Source organism: Argentina silus (genome assembly GCF_951799395.1).
Source record: "Argentina silus genome assembly, chromosome: 22".
Taxonomy (NCBI): Eukaryota; Metazoa; Chordata; class Actinopteri; order Argentiniformes; family Argentinidae; genus Argentina; species Argentina silus.
In genome coordinates this window covers 5,285,726-5,300,620 of record NC_139676.1, presented here as the reverse complement: position 1 = coordinate 5,300,620, position 14,895 = coordinate 5,285,726, and the positions used below count along the sequence as shown (strand labels likewise).

The 14,895-nt window shown below is 48.6% G+C and overlaps 2 protein-coding genes across 3 annotated transcripts in view; one reads left to right on the top strand and one right to left on the bottom strand.

The window, feature by feature from the left end:
- The first annotated feature begins 1,395 nt into the window (after nt 1–1,395).
- Nucleotides 1,396–4,073, top strand: LOC310821942 (frizzled-8-like). The gene has a single exon (XM_083694225.1). It carries the CDS (start codon nt 1,791–1,793, stop codon nt 3,558–3,560), a length of 1,770 nt encoding a protein of 589 aa, XP_083550351.1. The 5' UTR covers nt 1,396–1,790; the 3' UTR covers nt 3,561–4,073.
- A 9,623-nt stretch (nt 4,074–13,696) lies between these two features.
- Nucleotides 13,697–14,895, bottom strand: part of LOC310821396 (cyclin-Y-like) — a 25,633-nt gene continuing 24,434 nt past the window's right edge. For both annotated transcript variants that reach the window (XM_083693423.1, XM_083693424.1), the window contains 2 exons: nt 14,884–14,895; nt 13,697–14,467 (listed from right to left, as the gene is read on the bottom strand). The exon at nt 14,884–14,895 is cut by the window's right edge and continues 151 nt beyond it. In XM_083693423.1, the coding sequence (XP_083549549.1) occupies nt 14,351–14,467; nt 14,884–14,895 (129 nt within the window). In that variant the 3' untranslated portion in view covers nt 13,697–14,350. The remainder of the gene's footprint in view (nt 14,468–14,883) is intronic.

Genomic DNA, 14,895 nt, shown 5'->3' with positions numbered 1-14,895 from the left:
AAAGTGTTAGAATCGAAAAGTCGACCTAAAAGGGGTAAAAAGTTTGTAAAAAGTTTTAGCGCTGGTTTTCCAGGACACCGGATTAAGCCTATAATCTTAGACTAAAAATGCATCTGCAAATGGAGGAAAAAGTGATGCCGTCCAGGACTATAGGACTAATCTGTGTCTGGAAATCTGTGTCCCTAGAAGCTCTGCTCTGACGCATTTACCCCAAAATAACATACACAAAGGCAACGGACAGGAATGCTTCTATACCTCATAGCTAGAAACGATGTTGGTGTCCTCTCCTCTGTTCTCTGACGACAGTAGCTTTGGGTCCAATGAGGGAACACACACACACACACACACACACACACACACACACACACACACACACACACACACACACACACACACACACACACACCTGTAGACAGATCAGGAGGAGAAAGAAATAACATTATGGCTTTGCCTACAATTGCCAAAACCAATTAGTGTGTTTCCCCCCCCCCCAGAATCACATCAGTGATGTCTATCACATAGTATTTTGAAGCAATCAGCTCTGTTAGCTTATTTTCTCCTGAACTAACTCACTGAGACTCTCGACACACATCCTGATGTTTGTTAGGGCTTGGCAGGGTCATTTCAATAATCACTCCCCCGGCGGGAGTCCCATACAAGCGCTAAGTGAAACACTGGCTCCACAATTAAGACAAACACCTCTTTCTTTAGTTTGGGACCACCCCCCAGTGTTCGCCTAATAGCCCATATTAGCCACCTCCCCGACACACACACACACAGAGACAGAGACAGAGACAGAGACACAGACACACACACACAGACACACAAATTTAAATAAATTAGGTCCATATACCTAATCCATGCTCTTTCGATTTACAAATAATGTAATGGGTGATTAAGTGATTAAATTGCCCAAATGTATGAGCAATAGCTAACTTGCATATCACTAAGGTCAAATTGTATATGTTATATTATTTTTGTTATATATTTTATCTAGCAGCTATGGATTTTGGTTGACTGAAATGCAAATGTCAGATTTCATATTCAGGGGATACAATTCCACGTGCTGCAAATGTTTCCATTTGATTTGGGGAAAATAGCATCATCTCTCTAATGCTTTATTGCCTTCAAAATAAATCCAAGCGTATTGGCCACAGTCGATAAGTCATTAGGCACACGTTTGTCCAGGGAGGACGAAAACCAACAGAGACAGACTGATTAAAAAACAGTCTCCCATCCTGGGCGAACATTTAAACAAACACATTTGGAAACACTTGATTGACTTATGCGAGCTCCCCGCCCCTGTTGGTGTGTGTGATAATGCAGGAGGGGAGGGACTTCACCGCCTTGTATATATATGCAATGAATCCGCCGACGACAACAGAGCACGCAGAGCAAGTAACGGTGCCATTTACACACAAAGGGAGAGAGAGAGAGGGAGAGAGAGAGGGAGAGAGGGGCAGACGCTAAGGGCGCCTAAATTCGATTCTCCCAGTTAATAGCATCCTATAGGAGGACACGAGTTCGAGGAATTGTGTAACAATAACAACCTTAACGCCGTGTTTTGGATTCCTTACATTTTTTTTACCAGCCAGCCAGACACAGAGAGACAGACAGCGCACCCGAAGGCGACTCCCAGAGATAAACAGTCTGCGCGGAGAATGAGTTCACCAGCATCCCTGGATTAACCGGACTATACAGCCGACTTGCAAGAGCGCAAGTTCGCTGGCACTTTGACGGAGAAGACGCTGTCATTCAACGGGAGGGACGGAGTGAGTGAGTGAGTGAAGATGGAGTGTAACTTATCGGGCTGGTCGTGGTGCTGCTGGTGTGCGGTTTTAGCCCTGCTCCTGCACGAGACGAGCTGCGCCGCGGCGAAGGAGCTGACGTGCCAGGAGATATCCGTGCCCTTGTGCAAGGGAATCGGCTACAACTACACCTACATGCCGAACCAGTTCAACCACGACACGCAGGACGAAGCGGGGCTGGAGGTGCACCAGTTCTGGCCCCTTGTGGAGATCAAGTGTTCCCCGGACTTGCGGTTCTTCCTCTGCAGCATGTACACACCGATATGCCTGGAGGACTATAAGAAGCCCCTGCCGCCGTGTCGGAGCGTCTGCGAGAGAGCCAGGGCGGGCTGCGCGCCGCTGATGAGACAGTACGGTTTCCCGTGGCCAGACAGGATGAGGTGCGATTTATTACCGGTGCAGGGGCAGGACACTCTCTGCATGGACTATAACAGAAGCGATACAACGACAGCCTCGCCGGTTGTCGCCAAGCCGACAAATCGTCCGCTAAAACCGGTCAACCCACGAAAGACTAAGACAGGACACGGCCGTTCGAACGTGCCCGGTAAACACAAACCGGCCATCTCCTCCTGCGAACCGGGGTGTCACTGCCGCGCGCCCATGGTACCGGTGAACAGCGACAGTCACCCGCTTTACAACCGAGTCAAAACCGGACAGATTCTGAACTGTGCCATGCCCTGCCACAATCCCTACTTCTCCCAAGAGGAGAGGACATTCACTGCGTTCTGGATAGGGCTGTGGTCGGTGTTATGTTTCGTTTCCACTTTTGCAACTGTCGCAACTTTTTTAATCGACATGGAGCGGTTTAAGTACCCGGAGCGGCCCATCATATTCCTCTCCGCCTGCTACATGTTTGTTTCCGTCGGCTACATTGTCCGACTCATTGCAGGACACGAACAAGTGGCTTGCAACCGGGAACACGGCATGGAACACATCCACTACGAGACCACCGGGCCGGCGCTGTGCACTATTGTTTTTCTACTCATCTACTTTTTCGGAATGGCGAGTTCAATCTGGTGGGTGATTCTCTCCCTCACCTGGTTCCTGGCTGCAGGTATGAAGTGGGGCAACGAGGCCATCGCAAGTTACTCCCAGTATTTTCATCTCGCTGCCTGGTTGATACCCAGCATGAAATCTATCGCTGTGTTGGCCCTGAGTTCGGTGGACGGGGACCCTGTCGCTGGGATTTGCTATGTTGGAAACCAGAACTTAGACAACCTGCGGGGTTTTGTGTTGGCGCCCTTGGTTATCTATCTGTTTATTGGCACCATGTTTCTCCTCGCCGGCTTTGTGTCTCTGTTCAGGATACGGAGCGTGATAAAGCAAGGCGGGACGAAAACGGACAAGCTGGAGAGACTGATGATCCGGATAGGGATATTCACCGTGCTTTACACGGTCCCCGCCACCGTTATCGTGGCCTGCTACTTCTACGAGCAGCACAACCGACAGACGTGGGAAGTCACCCACAACTGTTCCTGTCTGTCGGAGCATGACATGCAGAAGCCGGACTACGCCGTGTTCATGCTCAAATACTTCATGTGCCTTCTCGTCGGTATCACCTCCGGGGCTTGGGTTTGGTCCGGGAAGACCCTGGAGTCGTGGAGGATGTTCTGCACGCGCTGCTGCTGGGGCAGCAAGGGGGCCACGAGCGGCGGGTCCATGTACAGTGACGTGAGCACCGGACTGACGTGGAGGTCCGGGACCGCCAGCTCCGTGTCTTGTCCCAAACAGATGCCATTGTCACGGGTCTGAATAGGAAGAATGGACCGCTAATTGTGTTTGGGTTGTCCGTCAGCGTGTACCAATTAGCACATTAATGAGCCGCTAATGGTTTATACAACACAAAGGGACTTGGAGCGGGAGACGCCGGGGTAGAACAATGTTCCTGCAGGGAAGAATGCACCGAGTCTTATCTTGGCCTAATTAAATACACACCAGCTCCTTACGGTGCAGATTCCCCTTTCGATACATGTAGGCCTAGAATAAGATACGTGGTACACAGTCCGCTTTATTACTGCAAAGAACCATTTTGTCTTAAAACACACGATTTATGATTAAAAAAGAGACTGCCTCGTTAGTTTAACCTAAAATGAGGCAATCATGATATCAAAGATGGTTTGAATAAGTACAGTACGCCTTATGTCTCATACGGGTTTCATTCATGCGAGATGTAGGCCTATTTATATTATAATTATTGATGTAAAAACAAAACAAAATGTGTACATTTGTATATAGAAATTTATACGAGATTGTAAATATGTATAATTCCACTTTGATAGAAGATCTTTATTTTGAGAATAAAACTGCTTTTATGACATTTTACTTGTGCGTAGTAGTTGTCATTCTGCTCGCTTTACCTCTGCAATATTGCATAGTGCTACAAATATGTTTTGGGTCGTTTGTATATAATTTCTCATGCCATTCAGAAGAGAAGAAGATACTTTTGGTTAGAAGGTAGGCAGTGACGGTTGACATATACATTCTATTGCCTGTATTACAGCCCCATCTGTGATTACAGTATTATATGTTTATGTATGAATAAACACAACACCCAAATGAACATATAAAAATAATACTGTTGCCACAGATGGGGCTAGCCTGCATTCATGGTTGACCTAACGCGTAATTGGGGTGTGCCAAACATTATTTCCCCCTGGAAACAAACACCTTTCAGAAACATATCATTGGGGTTTCTTTCTTTCAGGTAAACGAGTTAACTTTTCTAGGCTTGTAGATGTGACTAAACCAGGGGGTAGGGGCACGGGGGAGGTGTGTGTGTGGGGGAGAGAGACATTGGAATGGCAATGGGCGCTCTACAGGTGGTCTGCTCATGCGTAATCCCTCTTTGGGGGAACCCCTCTGCGCTACAATTATGTTACAAACGCAAACTTCTGCCCCCAATTAGAACCGATGACCTCACGAAATCTGTCACATTTGGAACACATCTTTCCATGAACCCAAAGGGATGATTATCAGACTATTCGGGCCTATCTATAATCTGCCTTGATTATTTAGAACTTCGGTTCTGTTGACGTGTGTGAGGCAACGTTGACAGTTGGCAAGGTGTCCTCTTTTCACTGTCGAGAGCCCCTGGGCTGATATTTGGTGAAGAGGGGAGGACATTGGGCCGACCCCTCTCTCGTGTTTTAAAGGTAATTACCCCCAGTGTGTGGTCGGTTTACTCTGCGTCTGGGGCTGAGAGTGCTTAAACAGCTGGCTTATCCTCTTAACAAGCACGGAGAAAATGAGAACACAAATTCACCCACAGTCAACGCAACATAATACTGTATATTGACAGAGAAAGGCCTGTATTCTCGGTGTTGTAGTAGGCCTAGGATTAGCCCCAACTGAGATTAGTATTATTTTTATATTTACTATTTATTTGCTATAATATACTACACAACACCCAAATGAAAATACAAACACAATAGCCTACCAGTCAAAGATGGGGCTAGGTAAAACCTTACATCGGCTGAGCAGCTTACCGTGTCAATTGCCACACCACAAATCAATGTCGTGCTTGTTGTTGTGGGCTAGTAGAGGTCATGTTTGTAATCGTATTTGACACCGTATTCGTAGAGGACCTAGTGGATCGATAAACACTACGGTACCACTTCGTGAAGTTGACAGAAGTTCTGTTTCCGTCACACACAACCCAATTAGGCCAGGGCAAACCAGGTGGGCTACTGCAAAGGACAACACTGCCACCTTGTGGTCAATATATGTCATGTGTTATTGCTTAATTGATAAACCTCTAATAGGCATTTAATAAAAGCCAGTTGGACATTTCAAATATGCACTCACTGGAGATGTCCCACATTAATACGCTATAGCCTTGAAAAAAGATGATACATTTTATTATTTCCATGTTGTGATACTAAATCATACCATTCGAATTTAGGGTTAGGGTTAATATTGATATTTCCTAGTGTTGATATTTCCTAGACATTGGAGGCTGAACATAACAGACAGACGCCTACTAACACGATGTAGCCCAATCAGAGACAACAATGCTCCTCTTCTTATGGTCCTGGGGCACCAGTGATGCTGGGGGGGGGGGGGGGGGGGGGTCAAGGGTCAGTCCATGTCCACTCTGCCCTGCAGCAAATATCAACAGAGGAAATGGGTTGAGAGGTCACTCATGCCAGATCCATCTCCTTGCCAATGTAAACAGTAAGCGGATGGGAAGTGGGTACAGGGAGTAGCCTATCACGGAGAGAGTCTACTGTGGGCCATCCATAGCATAGGACCCTATACCTCTTGTCCTCTACCCCAGATTTAGAGAGGGCCGATTGGGGGATTTTTTTTTGGGGGGGAGGGGTTGGAGGGGAGGGGAGGGGATGGGATATGAATGGTGGCTTTGTCTCATGATTCAATTGGTTTACTGATTGAGATAGATTGGAAATTCGACGTGTTGGGGGTTGGAATTGGCCGGTGGAACAGACTGCTGATATTGACATCATCCAATTGAGATTATGTGGAAAAAAACAACAACATCCAAGCAAGTGTTTTATTGGGTTTTGATGAAGGGTCTTATTGATTTCTACCAGAGGGGTTACAGGTCCACCTTTCAAGTCTCTCTGCGCTTTCAGTGTGTTCAGTGAAGCAGATGGAAACGTGTTCTCACTCAGGCGTGGTAGAGACTGCCGTTTGATTACAGAACAACAACAACAACAACAACATCAACAACACAGGGCGATTAGCTGTCCAATTAATGGATGAGGACACATTTCCCCCGTCTCAAAGCACAGAGAGACTTGAATCATTGGACAGCTGATCGCCCTGTGTTGTTGTTGTTGATGTTGTTGTTCTGTAATCAAAAAGCAATAGGACAGAGTCTGTGTGTGTGTGTCTGATGTGTGTGTGCATCTAAGTGAGTGTGCGTGTGTGTGTGTGTGTGTGTGCGTGCGTGCCTGTGTGTGTGTGTGCGTATGTGTGTGCGTATGTGTGTGTGTCTGTGTGTGTGTGTGTGTGTGTTTGTGTGTGTGTGTGTGTGTGTGTGTGTGTGTGTGCGTGCGTGCCTGTGTGTGTGTGTGCGTATGTGTGTGTGTCTGTGTGTGTGTGTGTGTGTGTGTGTGTGTTTGTGTGTGTGTGTGCGTGCGTGCGTGTGCGTGTGTGTGTGTGTGTGTGTGTGTGTGTGTGCCCTCAGTAGGCGACTCTGACACGGCCATACAGTATGTAGATGACTCACCACCCTCTGGGGCCGACACCTACACCTCAGGCCTGTTACACACCCTGGAAACACCAGACAATTTTTAAAATGAGAAACGGGCTTGGACTACTACATTTAAATGCCAGAAGCCTGCGTGCGTGTGTGTGTGTGTGTGTGTGTGTGTGTGTGTGTGTGTGTGTGTGTGTGTGTGTGTGTGTGCGTGCATGCATGGGTATGTGTGTGTGTCCAAGGGCGTCCGAGTGTATGCATGCATGTGTGTGTGTGTGTCTTTTTTTCCTGTACATTCACTCTTAACAGCAACAACAAAGGAGTGTGTATGGATTTTTGGACGTCACCGGGGGGCAACAATCATTAGGCCTGCTTGGCAGGTGAAGGGAGTCTGGGTAATCAATATGCCTGATGCGCTGTTATGCTCAATGTTGACGTCTCCCTCTAACTTCTCTATCCATCATGGTTTTCCTTCACCCTTGAGATCAGCGAGTGGTCTACGTTGTGGCGCTCAGGGCCAGGGTGAGCTGTGTTGTGAATGCGTTTCAGATAGTGGATCGATCGAAAGGGAGAGAGAAGGAGGGGGGGGGGGAGGGAGGAAGGGAGAGAGAGACAGAGAGAAACAGAGAGGGAGGAAGGGAGAGAGAGAGGGGGAGGATGGGAGGAAGAGGGGGGGGGGAGAGAAAGACAGTGAGACAGAGAGAGAGGGGAGGTAGGGAGAGAGACAGACAGAGAGAGAGGGGAGGAAGGGAGAGGGAGAGGGAGAGAGAGAGGGAGGGAGGAAGGGAGGGAGAGAGAAAGACAGAGAGAGAGGGGAGGAAGGGAGAGAGGAGGGAGGGAGAGAGAGGGGGGAGACAGAGAGAGAGGGAGAGCTGACTGTATCTGGTCAGAGAACATCACACATTCAGAGAAAACTGAAAGATTTATTATGATCATGAAAATAGAGTTTCTATTCTCAGACTTCAAGGGGACATTGCTATGTCCAGATTTTGCATGTCTCATTTCTACTGGAGCAGTTATTCTTTACTCTATGCACTTCTCAATATCCACCACAGGAGGGCAGTAAAGACATGGATATGCAATAATTCAGTACTTGAATCTTTTATTCTACAGAGACACGCACAGTAGCAGCCATGGGGAAACTTATAATGGTAGTTGAACAGTGGAGGCTGGTGGAGGTAGAAATCGGAGGACGGGCTCAATGACCTTATTGATTTCTACCTCCACCAGCCTCCACTGTAGTTGTAGCAGTTTCTTCTTGGATTATCTTCCTAAACACAGTCAGAAATAGCATGACAAGCCAGTCCATACAGGCCATTCCACAATCCTGCTATCTGTTGGTGTGTCTGGGAGTTAGTAAAGGAGATAGGTGATGAGATCTCTGTCTGGGTCAGTGGGTTTGTCTATAATTCAGGTGCCCTTGTTCACCTCAACCCTGTATAACCCCCCCCCCCTCCTCCCTCTCCCTCCAAACCATCACTGGGCTGTTGACCTCAGTGAACCCCCCACCCACCCCCCCACCTCCATGAATGTGTCTGCAATGTGTCTTTCTGATCCCCTTGGATTCCAGGGTAGACACAAGGCATGTTAGCTTCTCTTGGGCTTGCTTTTTGGGAGTCTATGGTCAGGTGTTTCTTTGTGTATAATGTATATTTATGTTTATATTGTTCATGTTGTAAATCACTTTTGGGTCGAACTATTGATGTAAGAAGTGCAACATTAATACATTTGATTGATTGATTGATTGATTGATTGATTGTCTCTTCATGTCCTTGGATGCCAGGATAGCAAGGTAACATTTCCTCCGTCAACCCCGCGCGTCCGAGGCTTAGGCTGGGTCAGGGATTGGGACGGGGCAGGACAGGGGCACTGGGGCAGGGCAGGGGGGCACTGGGGCAGGGCAGGGCAGGGACTGGTGTAAGTCAACCCAATGAAAACACATGTGAGCCCATCAACAGCTGACAACTGTAACCATTGTTTATTGAAGGTCAACCAACATTGTTCGAATGACTCGTTTTATAATTCTGCAAACACAACTAACTCTACAGACGGTAAAGGAGATGTATTCAAGGGATGGTTCACGTGTTTACACCTTATATTCGGATGGTTCCTTACCCTGAAAGTTAGGGTTCGGGTTAGAGGGTCAGAGTTGTTTAAATAGCCGCTACTAACTTCAGCTAACTTTAGCTAACTTTAGCTACCGCTGACAAAAATGGGTGTGAATGGGAGCAAGAGGCAAAGTTCAACAGTTGCGGTCAAATCAACTCAAATGAACTGTCTGACTTGGTGGGTCGTTACTTTGAGTTGATTTGGCCACGAATGTTGAAGTTTGTCTCTTTGATCCCATTCACACCCATTGAATAGCGGTGGCTGAAGTTAGCTGAAGTTAGCTGAAGTTAGCTGAAGTTAGCTGAAGTTAGCTGAAGTTAGCAGTGGCTATTTAAACGACTCTGAACCCTAGGTTACAAGGTTCTCCTGGCACACGGACGACAGTACTTTCAGGGTTAGGAACCGTCTCAAAAGAAACTAAAATGGCTCTCCTCCCCCTGTCTTGTCCGTTCTGACCCGGGGGAGGCTGGTGGAGGTAGAAATCAGAGGATGGGCTCATCGTAATGCATGGAATGCAATATGGAACGTTATGTTTACCGTTCCGTATTCCGTTCCATCCATCCCAATGAGCCCTTCCTCACAGATAAGCCTTGCCTCTGTCCTGGGCCTCGCTGCCATCAGACAGCTGCTCAGAGACGGTGGCGGTGGCGGTACCCCCCAGGTTGGGGGTGTACTGGCCCTGGTCTACCCTCCTGGTGAGCACCGGTGTCGGGGTACGAGGGCCTGCCCCTGCCTCTGCCCCTGCTCCTGCCCCTGCCCCTGGGCCTGGGCCTGGGCCTCTCTCCCTCCTGGAGAGGGATGGGGATGGGAATGGCGGAGGTCTCATGTGGCAGCGTTGGACGGAGCCTCCGGGCCTTAGCGTGGCCATGGCGACAGGACCGGTATGGTCCTCCTTCACACCCTCCGGCTTGGTGTCCTTCTCCTGGGTGGGTGTGGGTGTGGGGGGGGAAGCCCTTGCGGGGGTCTCGATCTCTCTGGGTCCCCCGGCCGTTGGAGTCGAAAGGTCGTCAAGAACACCGTTCGGGACGCCGTTGCCGTAGGCGTAAGCGTAACCGTAAGCGTTCGGGGTCACTCTGTCACCTCTGACCCCTCTTTCGGAGACGCCGTTGGAGGCCGAGCCAATCAGAAGGGTCTTCATCTCCTCCTCAACGCCGCCACCGCCACTACTACTACGACTACTACTACGACTGCCAGTTGATAGACTGCTCTGTTCTCCTCTACCCAGTTCCTCCCCGACCTCTGACCTCCTCCACAGCGAGCACACCAGGTCAGCCAGACTCACCAGGAGAGAGAGGCCGGAGGCCCCCAGAGCGAAGCCCAGCACCAGCGTCTTCTCCGTGGGCCGGGAGACGTAGCACTCCACCCCGGAGGTGCACGGCGCCTCGGAGCACCGGACGCTTCTGGGGACGGAGAACCCGTAGAGGACGCACTGGGCGGCGCCGAACGCCGCCTCGAGCAGGATCCGCAGCCACAGAACCAGGAGGTAGGCGCATCGGAAGCGCGGGGTCTCCCGCGTCGGGGGAGCGCGGAGAGGGGGGGCTTTGCTCGGGGAGGTCTCTCTGGAGGAGGGGGGTGGGAGGGTGGACAGAGAGCCGGTCTGGCTGTTGGCGTAGACGCGGTAGCCCGTCAAGGCGAGACGCGACGACACTCTGTGGGCGACGTAGATGATGAAGACGAAGTGAGGAAGGCTGAGGGTGAACAGATGGAGCAGCCAGAAGCGCAGGAGGGAGAGGGGAGAGTAAGCGTCGAAACACACGTTGGCACAGCCCGGCTGGATGGTGTTACACACAAAGCGGTCCTCCTCGTCGTAGAAGAGAGGGAACCCCGAGAGGAGGAGAAGGAGGAGACGGAGGACAACCAGCAGGATCCACCATGTTTTCCCTGGAATGGAATTGAAACAATTTTTTTTTTTTTTTGGGTAACCCTACACACACACACACACACACACACACACACACACACACACACACAGGCAGGTGCACACACACACACGCGCACACACACACACGCACACACACACACACACACACACACAAGACCCACCAGGGTTCTCCCTGAAGAATGTAGGAAGGGAGGGCCACCTTATCCCTTGTATTACTACTACACACACACACACACACACACACACACACACACACACACACACACACACACACACAAACACAGAATACCTATCTATGAAAGATGGCCGCTAACCATAACATTGTAATGATTAACAAAATGAACCTCATTTCCTATATAGATCTGAGACATTCCCACAATGGAAACACCTACCGATGAAGGTGATGTTGTGACTGAGAGTGATGAAGAGTACGTCCGTTAGTCCCATCTTCTCCATGGTCCACAGCGGTGCCTCTCATCCCTCAGAGGAGGTATTCAATATCAAACGACCGATCCGATCAGTCCATGTCAATCTAACAGGAACGTCCAAGAGCCTCAGTTGTAGAAGAGAGGCTCCAACCTAACAGATCCACTCTCCCACTGTGCTACAGAGTGTGTGTGGGTCCCGTTCCGAAGTGTGTGTTCTGCCGGAGTGTGTGTTTGTGGGTCCCGTTCCGAAGTGTGTGTGTTCTGCCGGAGTGTTTGTTTGTGGGTCCCGTTCCGAAGTGTGTGTGTTCTGCCGGAGTGTGTGTCTTTGTGGGTCCCGTTCCGAAGTGTGTGAGTTCTGCCGGAGTGTGTGTCTTTGTGGGTCCCGTTCCGAAGTGTGTGTGTTCTGCCGGAGTGTGTGTGTGTGGGTCCCGTTCCGAAGTGTGTGAGTTCTGCCAGAGCGTGTGAGTTCTGACAATGCCACACCAAGTGTAGACACCTCACCTCGCAAGTGTTTTTAACAGCCCCTCTGTCTGTCGATCGAGGTCAGGGCTTGTGTTGTGTGCTATTCTTACCCCCCCCCCCCAAAGCATGTAGCCTTCAAAGCATAGCTGGGATATCTTAGCCCTGGTTATTTTTACTGACTTTAAGATCTAGTTGGGTATACAGTAAGATATATGAACATATATCAGGTCTCTTGGATACAGTTTAAAGGAACAAGGGTGTAAGTCTGTTGGAAATCTGCCACCTCTGGCCACTGCAGCGAAATTCAAAACAACAACATCCTCCCTGATAATGATATAAACCACTGAAATGGACTTGCAGTGTCGGACATCAGCTGTCCGACACTGCAACAGACTATCCCTAGGTAACTATCCCTAGGTAACAACAAACTATCCCTAGGTAACTATCCCTAGGTAACAACAAACTATCCCTAGGCAACAATAAACTGCTGTTTGATCTTTCTTGTCAAACTGTTGTGCATAAATGACCTGCGTTGGACACAACATATGAGTATGAAAAGACTTATAATTAAATACAGACGTCAGACAAGTGGCATTTTGTTTTATTATAAACACATTATCAACATGTTCATATAAATATTTCACAATTAAGTTAATGATCTCTCGTCATCAATCTACTTCATACTTTTTTATACACTGTACAAAGTTGATTTTGCAAAATAATGGTATTCTAGTGCCTCAGTTGTCAGTAGGGTCTTCTTGACAAATGATAAAAACAGGAATAAAAGTTGATCAGGAATTAAACGATAACATATCATTTTTAAAAATAATAGTTTAAATAACAAAACAAACGTTATCACGTTTGGAGGAATTATTGTACATACGAGTTGGCTCAGGAGTCAGGTTTGTCCTTTAACAAAGGAAACATTGTTTGTAGTCTAACATTTCAAATTCTTAGACAAGAAACACAAGTCGAGGACAGGAGAAGGGAGGAGAGGAGAGGAGAGGAGAAAGGAGGAGAGGGGAGGAGAGGAGAAAGGAGGAGAGTAGAAAATAGGAGAGGAGAGGAGAAGGGAGGAGAGGAGAGGAGAGGAGAGGAGAAAGGAGGAGAGGAGAAAGGAGGAGAGGAGAGGAGAGGAGAGGAGAGGAGAGGAGAGGAGAGGAGAGGAGAGGAGAGGAGAGGAGAGGAGAGGAGAGGGAGGTAGATGACAACCCGTTTTGACCAATTGTTTTCACATTGACCTAACCTTAAATCCTGTGGATGACACATGCATGTGTGATGATGAACTGAAATATTAAATAAATGTGTTGGTTGTTGGATATACAGTATACCTATACTTCACTTGTAGCAAAGTAGTATAACTGTAAACCGTATATGAACAATATATTTACTACAATATATTTATTGTTCTTTTAATCAAACTGAGAAGATGTTGGAATGTGAATCGAGATGTCCAGCAGAAACTCTGGTTTTACCTGATGTAACACTGCAGGTAATGTACTGGGGTTTGGTCAGCTGCAACCGTCGCTAGAAAATCATGTGAATAAAAATAAAATAAACAAAAAAAGAATAAAAACCCGTTAAGCAAAAGCCACAGAGCCGTCTTCAAGGCAGACATCTTCCCTCTCACGCCGGCTTGGACCGTCCATTCCCAGAAGACAAGGTCAGAGTCACTAAAAGGGCTTTTCACACTGCAGTTTGTTAGCCTCGGGCTATTCTTAGCCCTGGGTTAAGACTGGCTCAGGGCTAGCTTACCCTCCATTCACACACACACATTTGTTAAAGTGTTATTGGATGATAGCATTCCATTGAAGTGAACTCTGCCCCCCCCCCCCCCCCTGTTTCACACTGGCTTGTTTTGGCACTATGTTTTGGGTGATTTCTGGGGCCTGAATAGTCAGTGCTAACCCTGAGCTAAAGTCAGTGCTAGCCCATTTTGGAATGTGCAAGTGTGAACAGCTGCTTAGCCCCAGGCTAAACGCTCTCTTAGCCCCAGGCTAAACACTCTCTTAGTCCCAGGCTAAATGCAGTTTGAAAAGGCCTAAAAATGTGTATTTGTACTTTTGCCCCACCTCTCACAGGCACTGTGTACCAGGGGAGGCTGGTGGAGGTAGAAATCGGAGGACAGGCTCATAGTAATGCATGGATTGGAATGAGGAACGTTATCGTGTTTGATTCCATTCTATGCATTACAATGAGCCCGTTCTCCGATTTCTACTTCCACCAGCCTCCCCTGCTGTGTAGTCATCTGGCTGTGGCCGAACTCTCTGTTTCTCCAGGAGGACACCATGCAAGCCTCAGGTCCAGTCCCTGTCCCAGTCCCAGTACCCAGTACCCAATACCCAGGCTTAGCCTCAGAACCAGAACCAGCCCCAGGCCTTCCTCCCAGTACACAAGCCCGGCCTCGGGCCCATTCCTAGTCCCAGTCCTAGTCCCAAGTGTCTGTTGGTCGGTTGGTCCAGTCCCCTGGTCGGCCCACGCCAGCGCCCTCTGCTGGTCGTTAGGAGAGGATGGCAGGGACCCACTGCACGCCGCTTCCGTTGTCCACGCTCACTGAACGCTTCTTGGCAGCTTTCCTCATGTCTTTATACCTGTCATCACACAACCTGGAGATAGCCTGGGGGGGGGGGGAGGGCGGTGGACGGGGAGGGGGAGGGGGGGGACAACAGATAGCAGTTATCATTGCTTCTGTGCCTGTCATTGAGGCAAAAATCAAACAATTCTTAATTGTTGCTATGTAGAAGAAAATGTCCCCCTTTCACATTAAATAAAGTTTGATTTTATTTGATTGGATATGACGCTGACCTCCAGCTTCTGTTCCTTGTTATTGTTGCACACAGCTAAACATACACACACACGCACACTTGATCACTTTCTCACTCACACACACACTCACACACTCCCACACTCACTCACTCACTCACACACTCACACACACTCACTCACTCACACACTCACTCACTCACTCACACACTCACTCACTCACACACTCACTCACACTCCACAGCTGAAGTCAATAGCGTCCGGCCTCACCTCCAGCTTCAG